The following is a 20,441-nucleotide window of genomic DNA, read 5'->3' as shown; positions in this document are numbered from 1 at the left end:
TTCTACAGACCAAGATGGTTTATTTTTAAATGATTTATTGCTCAATGCTTAACTATATTCATGTCATGTCATGAACAGTTTGATTGATTGTAATAAATGTATTTAAATACTGGCTACAAAAGTTTGCTACATTTTCCAGGGAATTTTACTCCATTCTAGAGACCATGTTTTCTGATCAATAATACAAAAATACTGATGGCTGTAGATTGTATTTAAACATTTTAAATGGAAATCAAAGTGCACAGAAGTAGAATAATGCACCTTTTTAAAACATTAATTCAACAAATTTGCAAGTTTTCTTCTTAGGTTTGGCACCGATTGTTCTTTGTCTTTTAACAAGTAGAATACAGTAAGGCAACTTAACTCAGACTATTAGATGTCAGTGAAGTGATTCTTATTATAAACAAGTACTATAGATAGCAACTTTCTGGCTAATTGTCTGCAGCAATGAACGCACATCTTCTTCCAGCTTTATTAACTTTTGTGCTTTTTCTTCCAAAGCTTTCTGGTTTTCGTCGTAGCTTCTTTCCAGTTCTACAGAAAAGACAATGCTTTTACTTGAATTGCAAAACTAAAAGTTTATTTATTACTCACAAGTAGGTTTACATTAGCACTGCAATGAAGTTACTATGAAAATCCCCTAGCTACCACACCTCCAGATTAAATATGCATGCAGATGTTAGGTTAGTAATCTTGTCATTCCTGCTTTACAATTTTTCATATGTTACTTTAAAAGAATGGAGATGTTCTAGTATCATTGCTGCTACTGCTCTCATTTAAGTTCAAAATTCAGTTAACTTGTTTTTGCTTGAAATTTAAATTTAACTTAATGTGCTTTCAATTTAACCTGTGCTCTGGCTTTATTTAATCCTGATGGTTTTTAGCTCAGAATGGAATCCCTACATGACAGGAGGCGGCCATTGGGTCTGTACCGACCACAATTCTACCCAGGTCCTATTCCCATAACCCCACACATTTAACTTACTAATCCCCTAACATTACAGGCAATTTCGCATAGCCAACCTAATCAGCACATTTTTGGATTGAGAGGGGAAACTCATGCAGACATGGGGACAATGTGCAAACGCCACACACAGTGACCCAAGCTGGGTCCCTCGAGCTGCGAGGCAGCAGAGCTAACCACTGTGCAACTCTTAAAATGATCAACAGGCATTTAATAGTGACTGAAATACTACCTTTTGAGACATTCCTTTTCCCAGTCTTAAGGAAATGTTATAAATGAGAAATTAGTGGAAGGTAGAGGCATCTGGATGGGTACATGAATAGGGACCCAATACGAGCAAAAGGTTTTTTCCTTTAGTTAGGATATCATGATCAGCACAGGCTCGGAAGGCCAAGAGGCCTGTTTGTGCTGTACTTTTGTAAAACTAATATCTAGATAGGGATGGTGATCATGGGACACTAGGTGTAAGGCTTGTATCCATTAGTATGACTATGTCAAGTTGTTGCTTACCTCAGCTGTCAATACAAAACTCTAACCCTCACCACCCCCACCTCCCACCACCCCATGTTAATAGTGACTGAAATGCTTCCTTTTAAATCTTGCATCTTTCTTAATTCAAAAATTTTAATAATTGTGAACTCATGAGCAGCATCTCTGCTGCTCCCACGGGAAGTAAACAGTGTTGTGTTTCTAAGTGTAAGGACGTTGAATAGCATGGATTGAATTCCATCTTACTTTGTATTTCAGTTAGTTTAACAGTACATTTAACTTCAGGGATTTTGAATAACATGTAGTTCAACTTAAGCCACAGTTACTTATGCAAGCAGCCTTTTGGTTCAGCATTTTTATTATTGTCCTACCCAGTGATTCGTGTAATCACCACGTTACATGTAGTACTTACTCTTTAATAACTCAAGTTTCCGACTTGCATCTGATAACAATGATTCAGCTTCAATCTGTAGTAACTTTGCTTTCTTCCGAGCGTCTGAAGCTGCATCAGATTTTTTTACAATGGTATCTTCGACAATACTGTACTTTTCTTTAAGGATCGTGTCGAGTACCTAGGTTAAAAAGAGTAGTAAGGTATGGCATGAGATAGTCCTGTTTACTGTGCTAACATGCCTGATTTAGTGAATAATTTGCATACACTTAACAGCACAAAAATGCCATTGGGCTGAATTGCTCTTTGCCTCGCATCTATACTTGATGACCCTCCACCCACCTTATTTCACCCATGAGCACCACAAATGAACATTGCTGATGTTGCTGTGCAAACACGCACAAAGCTTAACTGTTTCTTTTTGTACTGGTGCCCTCTGTAGAAGTACAAAGTTTGGATGAAGCAGTCACTGCTTGACAACCTGAGCAATTAAAGGAAAATACAATGACAGGGCTGAATGGACTTCATGGGAATACATCCAGAGATGGGGAATTTTAAAGGTCGCATTCTTTTCCTTGTCTTAAGGAAGCGTTAGGAATGAGAAATTAATGGAAGATAGAGGCATCTGGATGGGTACATGAATAAAGGACCCAATATCAGCAGAAAGTTCTCGCTTTAGTTAAGGCATCACGATCAGCACAAGTTTGGAGGGCCAAGAGTCCTGTTCCTGTGCTGTACTTTTCTTTGTTCTTTGTAGAACTAATATCCAAAATAGGAACACTGGGTAAGACAGGAAATGAAAGGATGATGGATCAAGGGATATGGGGGGGAAGTGAAATCAGGATATTGAATCGATGATCAGCCAAGGTCAAGATGAAAAGCGGAACAGTCTTGAAAGGCCAAATGGCTGACTCCTGCTTCTAGTTTCCATGTTTCGGTATAACTTCATTCATAATCTTTGGATGACCCAAAGAAGTCAACTGCAGTCACTGTTGTGATGTAAAGACAGAGGCAATTTTCTCACAGCAAGGTCCCACAAAGAGATCAGATAATATGTTTGAATGAACCAGAGAACACATATGCTTCTCTTTAAATAGACCGTGGGATCTTTCATAAAACTGACATGGCCTGAATTTAATGCTTCATTTGAAAGACTGCATGTCCAAAAATGCAGCGTTCCCCTTAATGTTGCACTGGAGCATCAACCTTGATTGATGCACTAATGTTAAGAGTTAAACTTGAATTTTCATTCTTTTCACTCAGCAGTTACTAAACCGGTAACAATGTCCAGGTGCTGGAGGTAATGCAGAAAGAATTAACCAAATTGATACCTAGCCTAAGGCATGAGGCTATCAGAAGAACCTGGGACTGTTTACACTGAAGAGGAAAATTCTCTAGTGTGCAATTATTTAACATTGAAATGGAGAAAAGGTAAATTTGATGCTAAATTTGCTCCAAAATGATTGAAAATACCAACCTGTTTGGCCTCATCTGCAGCCTTCTTTACTTCGTCTGTAGTGTCCCCAATGTTTTCAGCAGTATTTATGTTGTCTGCAGTCTTCTGTTTTAGTTCATCAATATCCTTTTCAATCTGTGCAAGGCGTTCAGTAGCATTATTGAGGCTTTGTTCTGATGCTACCGTCTCTGATTCAATCTAAGATGTAATTGAAGTAAAGTAAGTAAAGGTCTATAGTGGAATAGGTAGACAAAGTAGTGGTTTATATTTGACAAATGCAGATATTCAACAACTTACAGATCAACTCAAGAAAAACACATTTTCAATTAACAGTTTTGGACTACAGGCCAAAATCTTTACCATTGAGTTTTCATTAGATATCCAAATTATCTCACTCATTAGAACATTCCATGCAGAAACATATTTAGAGAGGATATTATAGAGTCACAGAAGTCTACAGAAAATTCCCTTCACCCAATCATATCTATGCTGGTCAGAAACGACCACCTAACTATTCTAATCCCATTTTCAACACTTGGCCCATAGCCTTGTATGCCTTGGCATCACAAGTGCACATCAGGATACTTAAATGTTGCAAGGTCTCTGCCTCCCCCACCCTTTCAGGCAGTGAGTTCCGGACTTCTACGACCATATAGGTGGTGTGTATTTATAGTAAGAGTCATGGTTTCAAACAATATTCTCACTGCTGTACATTCACTTTAGTTGGTAAATTACAATGATAATCTTGAATGGATGGCACAGTGATTAGCACTGCTGCCTCACAGGGCTAGGGACCCAAGTTCAATTCCTGGCTTGGATCACTATGCAGAGTCGGCACCTCCTCCCCATGAGTTTCATCTGGGTGCTTCAAATTTGATTCCACAATCCAAAAGACGTGCTGGTTAGCTGCATTGGGCATCCTAAGCTCTCCCTCAGTGTACCCAAACAGGCACCAGAGTGCTGCGACTAGGGGATTTTCAAAGTAACTTCATTGCAGACTTAATGTAAGCCTACTCATGACACTAATAAAGTAAACTGAATTTTAGATAAAAAGAAATTTCATCTGCCCATTCAATAAAGAACGAAAGGAACAATGTTTGCGAGAAAATTCAAATGGATAAAGATGCGAGAAATTAAGTGGGAACCTTGAGCTAAATGCATAGACATCAGCAATACTGAAGGGATCTAGATTTATGTCTGGGTATAGACTTGTCTGCCAGCATTAGCTGATCACAAAGCCTCCTCTGACAACAAGTTCCAAACTTGTGACACATGGGATGCAAGTTTCCCTTCAAGCTACACACCATCCTGACTTGGAAATATATTGATTGTTCCTTTACTGCTAGTGGGTCAAAACCCTGGAACTCCTCCTCTCAGCACATCGCCTTCTCAAGGGCAATTAGGGATGGGCAATAAATACTGACCAAGCCAGGAACCCCACAGCCTGTGGGGGAAAAAAGTCAATTTTTTTTTAAACCAACCTAAATGGTACAAAATTCTGCCCAACTGCAATTTCTCACGTTCTCAAAAGGTGCAGTGTTGGAAAGCAATAAATTAAAATTTCAATATACCTCCCCTATTCTTCTCAATTCTGTAATTGTTAGATTAAGGCTGCTACTTTAGCGTTACTGCATTTGCCTTATGTTTCACTTAGATAACAGATTTAAACAAACAGGTATCAGTTGGCGAGAATGGATAGATTACTGAAACAGACAGACACATGCTAAAACCTAGAATGAGAGAGGCAGAGATAAAAAACCACTTTAACTGCAACAGATAATGCTGTGCATTGCTCTGTCAAACAAATATGCACTTAGGAGTCTGTATTGGTTAACTTTGCCCTGGTTCTTTGATCTAATCACAGTGGCTGCACTGACTTAGACTGAACATGGTCTATTTTGTTGATATAAGTGGCGGTACAGCTGAAGGCAACGGGTGAAATGCTGGCATTTTATCAGGAAATTGAAATCTGCACAGAGCAGTTCAAAGCTGCTCTGCATATAACATTAGCGCCCTAATGCTTTAGTGCTCTGGGGTCAACTATAAATTCACAAGTATCAGGAGAAAGCATCAGAGCTGGCTGACAACCACAATTGAATTTTGTCAAACACTAATTGCAATTTTAAAGGGACTTTGAACAGAAAACAAAATACAATAGTTTCAGGTTTATAATCTGCGACTGTCTTTGAAACATTGCTAACTGATTAAAAAAAATGAAGTCAGCTGCTTGTTAAAAGATAGGTCCCTAAATTCTTATGGCTTGGCTGGTGCTGCGCAGACCATGAAAATCGTAGGCTCCTGGTCTGTATCAAGTTAGTTTGTTCAGCTGCAGCATTGCAGATACCCTTGTACAAGTGCAATATAAAGGGATTCTTACTTCAGATCACCCTGCCCTGTAATCTGTTGCTATGAAGTGCACATAGAGAAAACATCAGCCAAGGACTGGCTCTGCTGTGGCACCCATCACATTCAAACAGCTCAGGATGGTCACCTAAGCTCACATCCGAACCATGGAAATCTGTGTTCAAGTACCAGAATCCGTACGAGTCAATAAAACAGTACGACAGCAGTATTGTGATTTTCAGGGGTTGGGGAGAGTCAACAAGGACATATTATACAAGATTTTGTTCTTGTGGATCAGCACCAATATCTTCAGGGAGGCAAACAATTTTGCAGCTACAGGTTAAAACTCACATCAAGAAAGAAAACAAGTGAACAAACATAGCATATGGAAAGCCAAAATGATCACGAGTGTTTCCCTGGTCTAAAAATTAGTTACATTATTGCTGTAAGGGGGGAAAATGGAAGAATAATTATTCATAAGCCAACTGGGTGCATGTCAGTGGTCCAAGTGCTAATACAGTTATGGGGATGGGGACTGTAATAGAACCTAGATTTGATTGAATGGATTAAGAACATCTGAACCCCCATTATTCTAACATTCCTCCTAATTGAAGTCTTTCAGTTTCATGTAATTAGTGACATACAGAGGTCAGTAGGTCTTGTGTCCCCTCAATGTCTTCATTAGCTTGTTTGATGGCTTTTGTTGCTGCATTCTGTGCCTTTTCAGCTTCATCCAAGGCCTCCTTCACACGATCAGCTGTGTCTTTAACTTCTGTTGCTTGAATTCTGTGACACAAACGGTTATATTAATACGATCAGCCTCCACTGTAACATTTATAATTTAATTGGAGGCAATTCATCCAAATGCTTTGAATTTCAATACAAGGAATCTTGCGCAGAATATCCTATCACTTGTTTTTAATTATAGGTGACAGGAACTATTTCTGTATACAGAGGGATAGAAAAGTAGAAAATATCCACAATGAAAGATTAATCTTCTGACTAAGAAATATTCCAATATTTACTGAAACTATTATGGCTAATATTTGCTATTAAAATGTGAGAAGTTGTTTATCTAAATGACAAACTATTAGATAATAATTTAACTAAAATTGTATCTGCTACATGTAGCTGGTAGTTCAAACAAGAGGAGATTGTGAGATCCACCTGGATTAAATTATATCTGCTACACATAGCTGGTAGTTTAAGAGGAAATTGAGAGACCCCCACCTGGATTTTCTGGCCTCATCCAACAGTGCTTCAGCCCGCTGAATATCTGCTGCACTCTGGTTTAGTATTATTTCAACATCAGACAGACTCTCTACCCGGGCACGAATGTCACTGGTCAGATCCTGAAGTTGCTGAGGACTGGTTGGCATTTCCAACTTCAAAACTTCATTGGCAACTGCCTCGATACTCTCCAGATCAGCACCATCCTCTGCAGCAAGAGCAGAACAAAGCTGTAACATCTTTCTATCAAATAACTATTGGATAAAAAAAAAGGAATGTAGTTTGCATTCCATTTTAACTGGATAAAAACAACATGGAATGCAAAATACAGCCACAAGGAAAGTTGTAAAACGTAATCAATTCAGAAACCTAATTTTCACACTTCTTTTAAAAAGACAAATGTACCAATTGTTGCTGATGATATCAAGTACCAAAATATTGTCCTTTATCTGACTGGCTCTTCCAAGCAACCAGCGTTAAATTTGCATAGTCAAATAGAACGTGTTTAAGCTGGACGAGAATTTCTACACTGAATGGAAGCCTACATTACTGAAATAATTGCACTTGGAACAAGGGAAGCTGGAGTTAGATTTCTCAGGAAAAATCTGAATGAAACCAAATTTAGTTATGTCATCTGCATTTCTGTCTTTTATTCTGGGGAGGATATTTCAAATGGATCAATTGTCTAAGAATGTGTGACAAGGAACAGCATCACTATCTTGAATTTGCTGCTAAAATGCAGAACTGGATGGATGGTAACCTTCTAATGCAGCACCAGAACAGAAAGGTTCTCTTGAAAGGGCCTGGATTGCCAATGGCACTGCAATCATTTTAACCTCTCAATGCAGGAAGCTTCATTATAAATTAGAGAAAATATCTTGTCACAATGACTCTATGCCCCATCTAAGTTAGGGGTTCCACTCGCATACACGCAGGGCAGGGTAGGTGTGGGAGGATGAGGCAGCGCGGGCTCATTGGGCCGAAGGGCCTGTTTCCCGTGCTGGGTTGTTCTTTGTTCGTTCTTTGTTCTTATCATACAAGTTGGCCAGCTGAAGACTAATTAGAATTATCAGATCCTTGTTTTTAATGTAGTACTAAACCCATATAATGGAAAAATGCCTATCCATACAAACAATTAGACTGCAGTTAGAACATTATGTCTCACTTTATTCAACCTTTAGGAAAAATGTTACGTCCAAAGGGATTATAGAAAAGGTTTACTAGGATGCTACCAAAGATGGATGGTTTTAATTATGAGGAATGATTTTTTAAAAAATGCTTCACTGGAACAGGGAAGTTGGCAAGAAATTCAGAATAGTAGTCCTCAGACTTATGAGGGGCCTTGATAAGGTTAAAAAGGAAGAAAAACTTTGACTTTCCAGCGTATGACCATATACAAAGCTCCTCACGAGTATGACCAAGATAGAAAGTCCCTGTCAGCAGCTCTGATAGGGCCTCCGTTGCCAACAGCATTGCAACGATTTGAAGTTGTTCAAAATCATTGCCTTTAGTTTGAAGTATTTGCAGTTGGTGAGCCAGTAAAGAGTGGCCATAAATTTAAGATCACCACCAAAAGAACAAAAGGTTAGTTTTTTTTGGAACACCCCATCAAGAAAATAGGATTTTTTAAAAAAAAGTTTTTATTAAAAAAATGGAGGGGGCAGGAGAATCTGACTCTGGATAGCTTTGCAAGAGCTGGCACAGGAATAGGAATATCTTGATCAATAAATTACTGAGTAAACTTGGCTCTGTGCCACCCTTTGGGCAATACTGCCTTGAAAGCTGTACATTTTACTGCAGGCAAACAGCAAGTAAATCAAAGATTCATTGTCTATTTATCAACAGCAATGCTGAACTCCACTGCACCCAGTAAGGACCTAGCCCACAACACAGCCATTCAAACTGATTCGCTTCAAATATTAGTTGCTAGAAACTCAGTTTAGAATGGTCAATGTAAAAGTTACCCAATACATACTTCATTGAGAAGCCAATTAATAATAGAGGCAACAAGGGCAAAGACAGACAGATTTGTCATTTGTTATTCCTCCTCAATTAATTCAATCAATTATACTTCATCAGCTAAAATCAATGGAACATTTTGTTACAATCTTTTTTAGCTGCTTTCAGAGTGTGCCAGAAGCAAGGTAGTGAGAATATTAGTTCAAGATAAGTCTTATTGCAAATAAATGTAGTTATGAGTTTAGAAAGAATCACAGCTCATTTACTGGAAACAGCTGAATTCAATGCTGAACAGACACGGAGCAGTGCAAACCTAACAGACATTAACGGGAAGCATAAATGTCTGCATGTGGAACAACTGCATGTGACAAAGTTGTCACAAGGTGAAGAATGAAAGTGTTTTATTTCTGAACATGTTTCTGACCTGTTAAATAAACACACTGCATTCAGTACAAGGTTTTTGCTTGAAGTACACAAACCCATGAACTTACTGCCAGCTTTCTGAAAGCGAAACTGATTAATATGGCACTTACAAGATTGCACATGGAACGCAAAGTTAAATGAACAACAACATAAACTACCATGAAAAGGGACAAAACGAAGGCTGATGAAAGCCTGATGCTTTTTCCTTGGCTAACTATGGTAATATTGCACAATCAACAGTCACGAAGCACAAGAATGCCAAAACAGAGCAGCAAAATAGCAATTAGATGAATAATTGTTAGACAGTAATAGCATTAATCTCTTGCAGAGAAAACTCCAAACTTGAATAAGTAAATGCATTCCATAGATTTATATCTTCATCTGCAAATCAGAACTGTATTAACAGCAATCAAAGGTTTTTAATCTTCTGGTTATAAATACACAATGAATAGTAAATTTTGAACCTGACAACTCAAAATGTCGCTATGATTATTTGAATTCTTCCTCACCACTGATATTAGATCAGTTATCTTTCACAAACAAATGCGCAGAGATAAATGTAGCAAAACACATTTAAAAAATGTTTCATCTCAATCTTACGTGTAAGAAATTCCCTGATTTGCTTGATAAGATTTCTTAGGTCTTCGTTGCTCTTGTCAACTTTTTCTTTTGTTGCATTGGTCTTTAAGAGAACCTTCTGTGCATTTAGTTTAGCCTCGTCTGCTTTAACTTTTGCATCGGCAACCTGCAGGGACACAACATTACCACCCATTAAAACAGGATCCATTGAGTCATAGAATCATAGAGTAATTACAAAAGACGGCCATTTGGTTCACAGCGTCCATGCTGACTCATGCAACAGCAACTCAACTAGTTTGACTTCTCTCCTCTTTCCCTGCACCCTTGAGAATTTCTCCTCCAAGCGCTTATCCAATTCTCTTTTGAAAGTCATATGTACATAAACTAAATCCAAATGAAAATATCTGGATAACCATACCAAAAGCCGGTTAACTATTGTTTTTGTTTTGTCAGCTGTCACAGAGTCACAAGTGGTATAGTCAGAGAAGAAAAATCTGTGTGCAACAAAGGCAATAAAGCTTTTCTTTGAAATGGACTTTTTACTTTGATGAAGTATCCAAGTTATACTTCACTACAGAATAATATATAACTGGCAAGCGTCTTGCTGACTGTTATGGCTACTGTCCTAACATGTTGGGATCCAATTCCTAAATGAAAATTGTCTTCATTGACAGTTTAATCACTTGTGACTATTTATTCCCTGTACTCGAAGGCTACAAATTGCCCAATAAACTTCACTCTGGTTCACTCCAACTAAGGTTGCTGAATGCAGAAGCATACCATTTTAGAAAGCTGATCCACTTCTGCCAAAGCGCTCAGAATTGCAGTGTCAAAATCCATGGAGTCCTGCCATGCTTTATGGGCTAAAGTTACTAGTCCATCGCAACCAATTCCTCCACACTTTCTAGTTCCGTCATCAGCCAGGCAGTTTGGACCTCCACATGGTGCTTCCGCACACGACAGTCCTGCAGGGCTACCGCAAATCTGGACAAACGGGTGACAGTTAGTGCAGTTTAAAAAAATCCCACTTCAGCAAAAGCGGCTTTTGTTTCATCAAGAATACATGTGGAGTGCCCAGGGTGCAATATTTTAAAAATGAGGATAGGCACCAAATAGACCTGAGTCACACTTACAGCAGTAAATAGTAAAAACAAGCATTTCACATAGAATACACCTGTTCTCTGATCAATTAATTATAAATCTTGGGGAGGATTCTCCCATCCTGCTGCATTGATTTTTTAAACACAACGGGCCAGGAGAATCGCGCATTGGCTGATTCGTTGGATTTCTGCGAGTGTTCACGCCATGACTGCGTCTCCCAGGCCCGGATTTCCGGTAGGGTCGGCACAGAAATCAGCAGGGAGCCACCGCTGGTATTTTACATACCATTTAAATGCTATTGGCGGGTCTGGGACTGAATTTTCCAGGCCCGCTGGCATCTCCCATCCCGCCAGGAGTATTTCATTCCAGTGGGGCTCAGACTAGCTCCCCACCTTTGGGTAACTAGCGGGACAACCCCACTGGAACGAAGGAAGGGGCAATCAGGGGCTCCACCAGAGGGTTGGGCAGTGGTACTCCCTAGGCCTGGGCACCCTTGCAGTGCCAGTCTGTGCCCCAGCACTGCCCAAGGAGCACAATGCCCATACCCAGGAGACACCATGGCACTGCCCACTGGGCATTGGGCAATGCCAAGGGGGCAATCAGTGGGGTTGGGGTTGTCCTGCAGCTATTCTGCATTGGGATCTGGTCGGGGCTGGAGGGAGGCCAGCAATTGAGCTGGTCAGCAAATCAGAGGCTGACACTTCAGGGCCACTGCACATGCAGAGGCCCGCTGGTTTCAGCCTCTCCAGTGTGAATAGGCCCCACCCCCTGAAATCTAACGATATTCACACTAGTGGCCTCCGCATTTCAGAGTGTGGGAGATTCTTGTCAGAACTCCCAGTGAAAAAACCGGTGTGAATTATTCCAGTTTTCCTGCGATTTTGACACTCAGAACATTTTTGGAGAATTCCACTCCTTGTTGTCAAATATAACTAGCTTTCAACCTGTATCACTAGGAATGGCTGCTTAAAATAGTAAGTCTCACATCATCAGGTTCAGTCCAACAGGTTTATTTGGTAGTACACGCCACAAGCTTTCGGGGCTCTGCCCCTTCGTCAGGTGAGTAACTGTGCGTGTCTTTACATGGTCAGAATTCTGTGTGATCAGAACTCTCCAGTCACCTGACGAAGGGGCAGAGCCCCGAAAGATTGTAGCATTTGCTGTTGGACTTTAACCTGGTGTTGAGAGACTTCTTACTGCGTTTACCCCAGTCCAACGCCAGCATCTCCAATTCATGCTTAAAATAGACCATGGAAATTGAAGTACTACTTAAAACAAAATGTTAAAATTAACTCTGAAAACATTGGTAAAAATGTACCTTTTCGCTTAATGGCGAAATGTCCAGATTTTGCAATTTGTCAGCCAGTTCCTCCAAACTTTGTGAATGTTCTTTTTGCTGCTGTTCAAATTTATCCTGACTTTCTGAAATCAAATCATCTACCTTTTCTCGAATGCTCAAGGACTCCAGCAGTATATTATCAGGATCAGTGGTGGAAGCATTAACTTTTGCTTCAGCCTCAAGAGACTGGTTGAAATATTTCTGGACACTGTCCAAGGCTCCTACAACAGAGTATTGGGAGAGATTAGAAAACATCAAGTCATGCATTACTTTCAGGTGAAATTATGGGATTCCGCATGGCAGTGGAACAAACACTTAGTCCCATAATTGCAACCGGAGGCAATAGATCTAAATCAATCATTTAGCGTCAAAACGAAATAAAATACAACTTTCTTTTCACACTGATGCATTGAGCAGAACCAAAGCAGACATTGATCATTGGTTCAATATGTTAAGGAGAAAGACTAATGAATGTTACACATTATACAATGCTCGCTGAAGCTCTATTTAAAGAATACAATTAAAAATACAGGCAGCACAGTGGTTAGCACTGCTGCCTCACAGCACCAGGGACCTAGGTTCAATTCCAGGCTTGGGTCACCGTCTGTGTGGAGTTTGCACATTCTCCCCATGTCTGCGTGGGTTTCCTTTGGATGTTCCAGCTTCCCCCCACAGTCTGAAAGACCTGCTGGTCAGGTGCATTGACCAAACAGGCATCAGAATGTGGCAACTAGGGGAATTTCACAGTAACTTCATTGCAGAGTTGAGCCTTACTTGTGACTAATAAATAAACTTAAAACAGAAGCTTCTCAAAATTGAAATTAAAATTCAGATGTTTTAAATACCTGAAGAAACAAACTTCAAATACATTCTCGTTGTATTTTGAAATAATCTGAGAATCCAGTGGATTTTTTGGGAGTATTATGAGATGTTTATTCTTAAATTTCACACATCGTTCAAAATCCAGTGTAAACCATTAGGTCTTTCGGACAAAGGGTTAATTAATTTCTGACACATCTGAAGGAATCCGACGAGCTTGCAGATATCATACACTTTGAATTAATGTAATCAAATACTCACCATGGACATCAGAGTTCTTAATGTACTCCAACTGTTCTGCTAGCTCATTCACAACAGCTTCTAAACCCTCAGCGTCACTCTGGAGGATGTTTAGTTCTGTGTCTGTCACATTATTTCGATCTGCTGTAGTTCCAAGATCAGCCTCAATCACATTAATCTTTTCTGTAAGGTCAATGACTTTCTTCCTGAAAACAAGAATTTTTAACCTTAATATAATTTACTTATGGGAGCTACAAAACCCAACATGAAGTTGTTTCAAGATTCTTGAAGTTGGGCAGCGTTACAAGGTGCACTATTTAAAATGACTAACATTTGGTAAAATGAGGTGTGTTATTTTGACAATTACCAAGGATGCAATCCACCTGAAAATTTCCTTTCACCTCCCTATCCAAAAGCAAACCAATTAATAGAATGTAACTAATCTGCTATTAAGAGTGGAGGCTGAACCACACTATCTAACAGCGTGCTATATTTTCCAGAATATGAAACAAGACCCCTTTCAGAATCTTGGAATGCAGAAGAGGCCCTTCAGCCCATCGAGTCTGCACTGACATGTAAGGAACGCCTGAAATCCCATCTACCATCACTTGGCCCATAGCCTTGAATGTTATGATGTGCCAAGTGCTCATCCTGTGACTTTTTAAAAGGGCATAAGCCTCTACCACCTCCCAAGCAGTGCATTCCAGACTGTCACTACCCTCTGGGTTAAAAGGTGCTTCCTTTCATCTCCCCAAGTCTCCTGCCCCTCACTTTGAGCCTATGTCCCCTTATGACTAACCCTTCAACTAAGGGGAACAACTGCTCCTTATCCACTCTGTCCATGTCCCTCAATCTTATTCACCTCAATCAATACACCTGATTGAGGGATATCAGCCCAAGCCTACCCAACCTCTCCATAATTTAAATGTTCCATGCCTGGCAGCATCCTGGTGAATCTCCTCTGAAACACCCCCAGTGCAATCACATCCTAAGAGAGATGACAACTCCCAGATGTTACCAATTCTTTTCCCACAAGCAACAACATCAATACTGAAGTACAGAAATGAGAGTATTGTGACATCATGCATACAAACCCTTATGCCTTGAAAGGGCAAGCAGGGTGATCAAGTTGAATGTGGCATGTGCAGGACATCATCTCCACCACCCCTTCCAAAGAATGAAATCCTCTCTACAGAAGACTAAGTAATGCCAAAATCTTATTAATTCAGTTTATGCATACAAATTTGGCCTTCAAAAATGGATGGAACCATACATAACACTACTTTTCTGAATGCAAGGTCTATGGAATTATCCAGCTCTTTTGGATAAAGTTGTTCCAGAAAACAAACTGATACAAATAGACCAAAAATAATAAATGATAACCTACATGTGCTCTGGGAACCTACCCAAATAATGGAGCAAGTAGGCAGAATGTGTGAGTTGAGGTGGAAGTTGAAGGAATTAATATGATAACCAATGCAAATAATCTAATATTCTTCCTTCAACCTTCATTGTCAAAAGAATATTGATACAGAAAACACAGCTGAGAAATTCTGATTCAGTTGGGAAATGCTGGAGCACTGGACCAAACGTATGTTATGTTGTCATATCAAGCCAGAAATGTTAAAAGCATGAAAATTACTTTACACAGCTGTCTTGCAGATGGTTTCAACAACATTTCCCTACTGGCCCGTCAGGAGTAGAATAAACTTCAACTTTTGCTGGTGGATCACAGCAAGATAAAGACTAATTTAATGAGATTAATTTTAATGGACAGATGGCTGAACACTAACTAACATTTTGTTGCCAAATTTAAAAAAAATGACTGGCTCAATAAGCATGTTCGGTTTCCAAAAAGCCTTTTGGTCATTTACCCTCGAGAACATACAATAGTGGGCAAGAGTTCAACAGCATGATTCTGTCAGAAAAGTATCTCCACTATAAATTCTTGGCATGCATTGTGACCATTTTTAAGACTAAGTCTAAATAGAAGAAAATGTACAGAATGGACCTCTCATTGCATTCAGGAACAGCACTATATAAAAGCTGAAATGAGCACAGTTTCTTTTTTAAGACTTTTGTCATCTATTTCACTTGCATTCCCTCCTCCACCAACACTCAGTAGCAGCAGTCTACAAGAGGCACTGCAGAAATTCACCACCCTAAGACAGCACCTTCCAAGCAGGAGGACAGTACATGGGAACACCACCACTTGCATGTTCTCCTCCAAGATACTCACCATCCTGGATTTGGAAATGCATTGCCGTTCCCTCTCAGTCGCTGGGTCAAAATCCTGGAGTTCCCTCCCTAACGGCTTTGAGAGTCAACCTACAGCACATGGATGGCTGCTCACCATCACCTTCTCACGGGCAACTAGAGTTCGGCAATAAATGTTGGCCAGCCAGCAATGCCCGTACTCCATAAATGAATTTTTACAAAAAAAAATCAGCCTTTTTTGCATCAAACTTGCCCTTTCTTTCATTTTCAGAGCAAATTTGGCACCACGAACAGCATTTGGGCAGTGAATCAACTCCAATCTCTGTACAGGCCAATATCCCAATCAGTCTGCCATATAAATGGCAAGCCTGACATGAAGTGCAACCAGCAGCAATGTGCCACAAAGCACCAAAATGTCTGCACTCATGAGGAAGGAGAAGAAGAAGAAATTAGCATACTGTAAATCTTAACTTACTTGGCTTCTTCCAAAAGGTCCCCAATGTTGTCAAGTGGTTCAGTAGCAGGATTTTCAGCAAGTAGAGTTCGTATGGTATTAATTTTTTCCTGCACAGCATTAACAGTTTCCTGGTAAGGACCCACTATCCCACTGGCCTTGACTGAATCCGCTTGTGCTAAAAGCTGTCTGGTTCGGATCGCAAGCTCTTCAATTTCTTTATCCCAGAGTTTGAAGCACACGTGGCACGGTTCACAATGAGGAAATGTGCCAGAGTACCCTCGAGCACACATGTTACACCGTTCGCCTGCAATCCCTTCCCGACAGATGCAGTGGCCGTTTGTCTGGTTACACTGGTGTGTCTCAATGCCATATTCATTACAATCGCATTCTAAAGAGAAAAGATAATGCTGTTATGATTATATAAAAGAAGAACTGTTCACAGCAAATTAACTCAGTGAAGGTCACCCAGTTCCACAGCGGGGTTCCAATATAGCAAAGGAGGAGGAGACTGGCCCAGAACGTGATACTGCTCCTTGCCTGAGTTACACTGTCTACTCAGCTCTACTTCTGCTCATCCGACCTGCCAGTGATTCACCCAAATGGCCTCATTCCCATGACATAAATAGTCCTGATGTCTCCTCGTACTAGTGCCCAGAGTGTGACCAGGTGGCAGAACAACTTTTGCTCTTCGGAGGACATCGTTGTTTGAAATTGGCACACCCAAATGGACAGAAAAAGAAATTAGCTCTTCACTTGGTGAATAAACAGTAAAAAGCACACCAAGATCAGCTGCAGTGCAACAGGCACCTGTATCATTTCACACAGGAGAGAGTGAATCCAGCTTGCACTGTGCAGTAAAGTAATTGCAGCAGAGAAGAGCAATAAGTAGCACTGTTGGATTACCCTGCTTCATCTCACCCAAAGTGGAATCAGAAACTCACTGCAAACTCAATACAGGGAACAGGTACCAGGACAACGTATTGATATCAAGGTACTGGATCCACAAAACATGACCACATTTTTGACTTTTGGATAGGAAATTGAAATTTCTTCAAGGTGATTAGAGCCCACTTAAATTACTAAACTGAAAATAACTTCTTTAGGACCAGAGACCCAATATTAAAATGCTCATAACACCTCACATTTCTGTCCTGCGCTCAAAAAAACCTTCAAGTTAAATCAAGAGCTAGTTTAAAATCGCAGTGCTAAGTTTGCTGACACGTACTTCAGGCTTTAATTTTAAACTGAGCATGTGAAATGACCAGAGAGTCAACTAGTTACTGTCTCTGTGCAACTGCTAAGGATAGGTACAGCACTAGAATTTGAGGCAGATTTCTGACAGAAATTAACGTATCTGACTAAAAATGAAAACAGTCGTTAGTTAAAAATATAATTATAACAAATCATACTCCATCTTGGCTACCCACTACAGATAAACGTTCCACTCCATTGTGGATGTGCATTCCCAGTCTGCGATTTTGCATTGATTCAGCATGACTCACTCACTCATGGGTGAAATGATACAGGTGCCTGTTGCAATGCAGCCAGTATTGGTGTGCTTTTTACTGCTTATTCACCAAGTGAAGAGCTAATTCACTCTGTCCATTGGGTATGCCAATTTCAAACAACACTGCCGTCCAGAGAGCAAAAGTTGTTATGACACCTGGTCACACTCTGAGCATCAATACAAGGAGACATCTGGACTATTTGTGCCATGGGAATGGGGCCATTTTATCTAAGCAAACACTGAAACTCTGACATCCCTCATTATCTACATAACAATTAATATATTACTGTAACAGAAAATACAGGTATTGAAAGTTTATTTATTACTGTCACATGTAGGCTTACATTAACACTGCAATGAAGTTACCGTAAAAATCCCCTAGTCATCACACTCTGACACCTGTTCGGGTGCACAGAGGGAGAATTTAGCGTGGCCGATGCACCCAACCAGTACGTCTTTCGGACTGTGGGAGGAAACCGCAGCACCCAGAGGGAACTCATGCAGTCACAGAGAGAACGTGCAGACTCCACAAAGACAGTGACCCAAGCTGGGAATTGAACCTGTGTCCCTGGCACTGAGGTGGCACTGCTAACAAGATGGCATTTCATCCAACTCAGTGATCTCAATACAGCTCCCTAATTGTTCACAGAAATTTGTATTCGCATTAATTATACAATTCTTATTAAAGTGCCTTTTTATTTTGATTTAATTTTGGTTTTCTGGCCATGAGATGGTTAAGCTGACAATATGCTACGTAAAACCAACTTAAAGAATTGAACTCATGTTTCCACATAGTTCCTCTCCACAGATGAAGACGTGCTATGGTTACCCCGATTTGTGTGCGTTTCTGTAGTACTGATTCAAACTTGTAATGGGCATGCTTAAATCATTAATGGAGGGAAAAAAGAAAGAAGCTGTCACAGGTATAATTGATACAATAGTGATTTGGGGGGCTGTACTGATGTAATTTTGATGAACAGTGAGTGGTTAATCAACTGTAATAAAAATAGGCACCTTAAAATGAAGTTCTATCATCCCAAGTGGATGGTATTCCCAAACATGTCCTGTACGTCCTACAGTAACAGAACAGGTTCATGAACTTCTGAGTCGAGAGAAAAGCCAAGTGAAATTTCTGCGAGGGGTGACTGTTTCATGTCATGTGGATGTTAAGTCCAAACTGGTGTCAAATCCCATCTGTTGGCTGGTTTTCTAACCCAATTGGTCTGAACTTCATAGAAGATAAATCATAGAAACCCTATAGTACAGAAGGAGGCCATTTGGCCCATCGAGTCTGCACCGAGCCCAATCACACCCTGGCCCGACCTCCATATCCCTACATATTCTACCCACTAATCCCTCTAACCTAAAACGCAGGACACTAAGGGGCAACTTTAACATGGCCAATCAACCTAACCCACACATCTTTGGACCGTGGGAGAAAACCGGAGCACCCAGAGGAAACCCATGCAGACACGAGGAGAATGTGCAACCTCCACACAGACAGTGACCCGAGCCAGGAATCGAACCCAGGTCCCTGGAGCTGTGAAGCAGCAGTGCTAACCACTGTGCTACTGTGCCGCCCAACTTAAATGTAGAGAAAGAAGAGGTTTCTCCCCTCAACACACCCTACTCTGACTCCTCAGTCCCACTGTCACAAACTGAGGTTGAGGGTGAAGAAAAGGGAAAGAGAGAGAGAGATGGGCATTCATGAAGAACATTTTTATTGCCAATTGTAACAGTTTATCAGCAATTAAACTTTAAGCTTTTCGGCCTGACAGATTTACTTTTCCGTAATTTTGCTGATTTACTTCCAGGCTAATCAGCCTCAACGCAGGTAGAAATAGTGCAACTTGTGGACAAGTAAGCTGAATTCTTGCACTAATGGTCCCTTAATGGTCTCTATGCTTTAAAAATAAAAAGGCAGGGCAACCAGCGTGGGTTCCTCTGAAGACTACTGAGGCACTGGATTTCAGTGTCACTGGAAGTTCAGGTGCCATTAGGTTCCTGAGCAGCAACTAATTTCTTAGCATTCTCCACTACAGAAAAAGGAATACCTGGATCAATAACTCCTTTGGTGAATGAACTGCTTATGAAGGCAAGGGCATTTATGCTAGGGAATAGAATACTTTCCACTAAATTAATCACATTGAGTACTACAAGGCCAAATACAGCACGCTGAATTACATAGCAACGTTCCCTCAGCTACTCTCGTCTTATAATCTTGTCTTCCCTCAAACATCTCAGAAGATCATCCCTGAATTGCAGAATGATATTTTTGCATTTACCACACCAGTCATCATGTAGTCAAAGAATACCACTTTACTGTAAAAGTAGGTGTTCCTTCATGCTGTGTGCTCATGATAACTAGGAAATGGATTTAGACTACCCAAGCTTATTTCACAGATCTTTTAGTCCATCTATTTAAATCGAATATGAGCCTATCCCCACACGTGGGAGCCCTGCATAACCCACTGAACCAAGTCCATTCATTTTGTGGAAATAATGTTAAGTTTATAGCTTAGCAAAACAGGAACACACAATGTTTACACCCCACACTGCACACACAATGCGCATGATTAAACTTTGTTGTACTGATTGTATAGGGGGAAAAAAAAGCAGAAACACCTCTTGGGATCCGAGTCAACATTGCTTTCTCAACTAGTCGCGAACGAATGCAAGTCTTTTTATTGTGGTTTGCGGAGACTCACCAAGTAAAAAAATTGTTGCTGCATTGGCATCTGCACTTCCAAAATAATTATAGGTGAACCACTGTTACATTTCTGAGACTCAGTAAAGCACCTAAAAACATTAGTCTTCTTCATTAAGAATTCTGTAAACTAGAGCGTGCAACAAAACACAAAAAAGGCAACAGCCTGGATTTTGCAATCAGCAGCAAAGGGATAGAGCACATTGGTAAACAAGAATTA

At 40.3% G+C, this 20,441-nt stretch overlaps 1 protein-coding gene across 1 annotated transcript in view; it reads right to left on the bottom strand.

The window, feature by feature from the left end:
- The window catches only part of lamb1a (laminin, beta 1a), an 81,953-nt gene continuing 61,512 nt past the window's right edge, over positions 1-20,441 (bottom strand). The window contains exons 24-33 of the mRNA XM_080207297.1: positions 16,026-16,395; positions 13,355-13,539; positions 12,254-12,495; positions 10,615-10,818; positions 9,856-10,000; positions 6,874-7,081; positions 6,288-6,429; positions 3,322-3,498; positions 1,866-2,025; positions 1-534 (exon numbers count right to left, since the gene is read on the bottom strand). Of these exons, the coding sequence (XP_080063423.1) occupies positions 398-534; positions 1,866-2,025; positions 3,322-3,498; positions 6,288-6,429; positions 6,874-7,081; positions 9,856-10,000; positions 10,615-10,818; positions 12,254-12,495; positions 13,355-13,539; positions 16,026-16,395 (1,970 nt within the window). The 3' untranslated portion in view covers positions 1-397. The remainder of the gene's footprint in view (positions 535-1,865; positions 2,026-3,321; positions 3,499-6,287; positions 6,430-6,873; positions 7,082-9,855; positions 10,001-10,614; positions 10,819-12,253; positions 12,496-13,354; positions 13,540-16,025; positions 16,396-20,441) is intronic.

The sequence above is a fragment of the Carcharhinus amblyrhynchos genome, chromosome 19, assembly GCF_965287045.1.
Source record: "Carcharhinus amblyrhynchos chromosome 19, sCarAmb.v2.hapA, whole genome shotgun sequence".
Taxonomy (NCBI): Eukaryota; Metazoa; Chordata; class Chondrichthyes; order Carcharhiniformes; family Carcharhinidae; genus Carcharhinus; species Carcharhinus amblyrhynchos.
The sequence above is the reverse complement of the archived record's forward strand: the minus strand, read 5'-3'. Positions and strand labels throughout refer to the sequence as shown.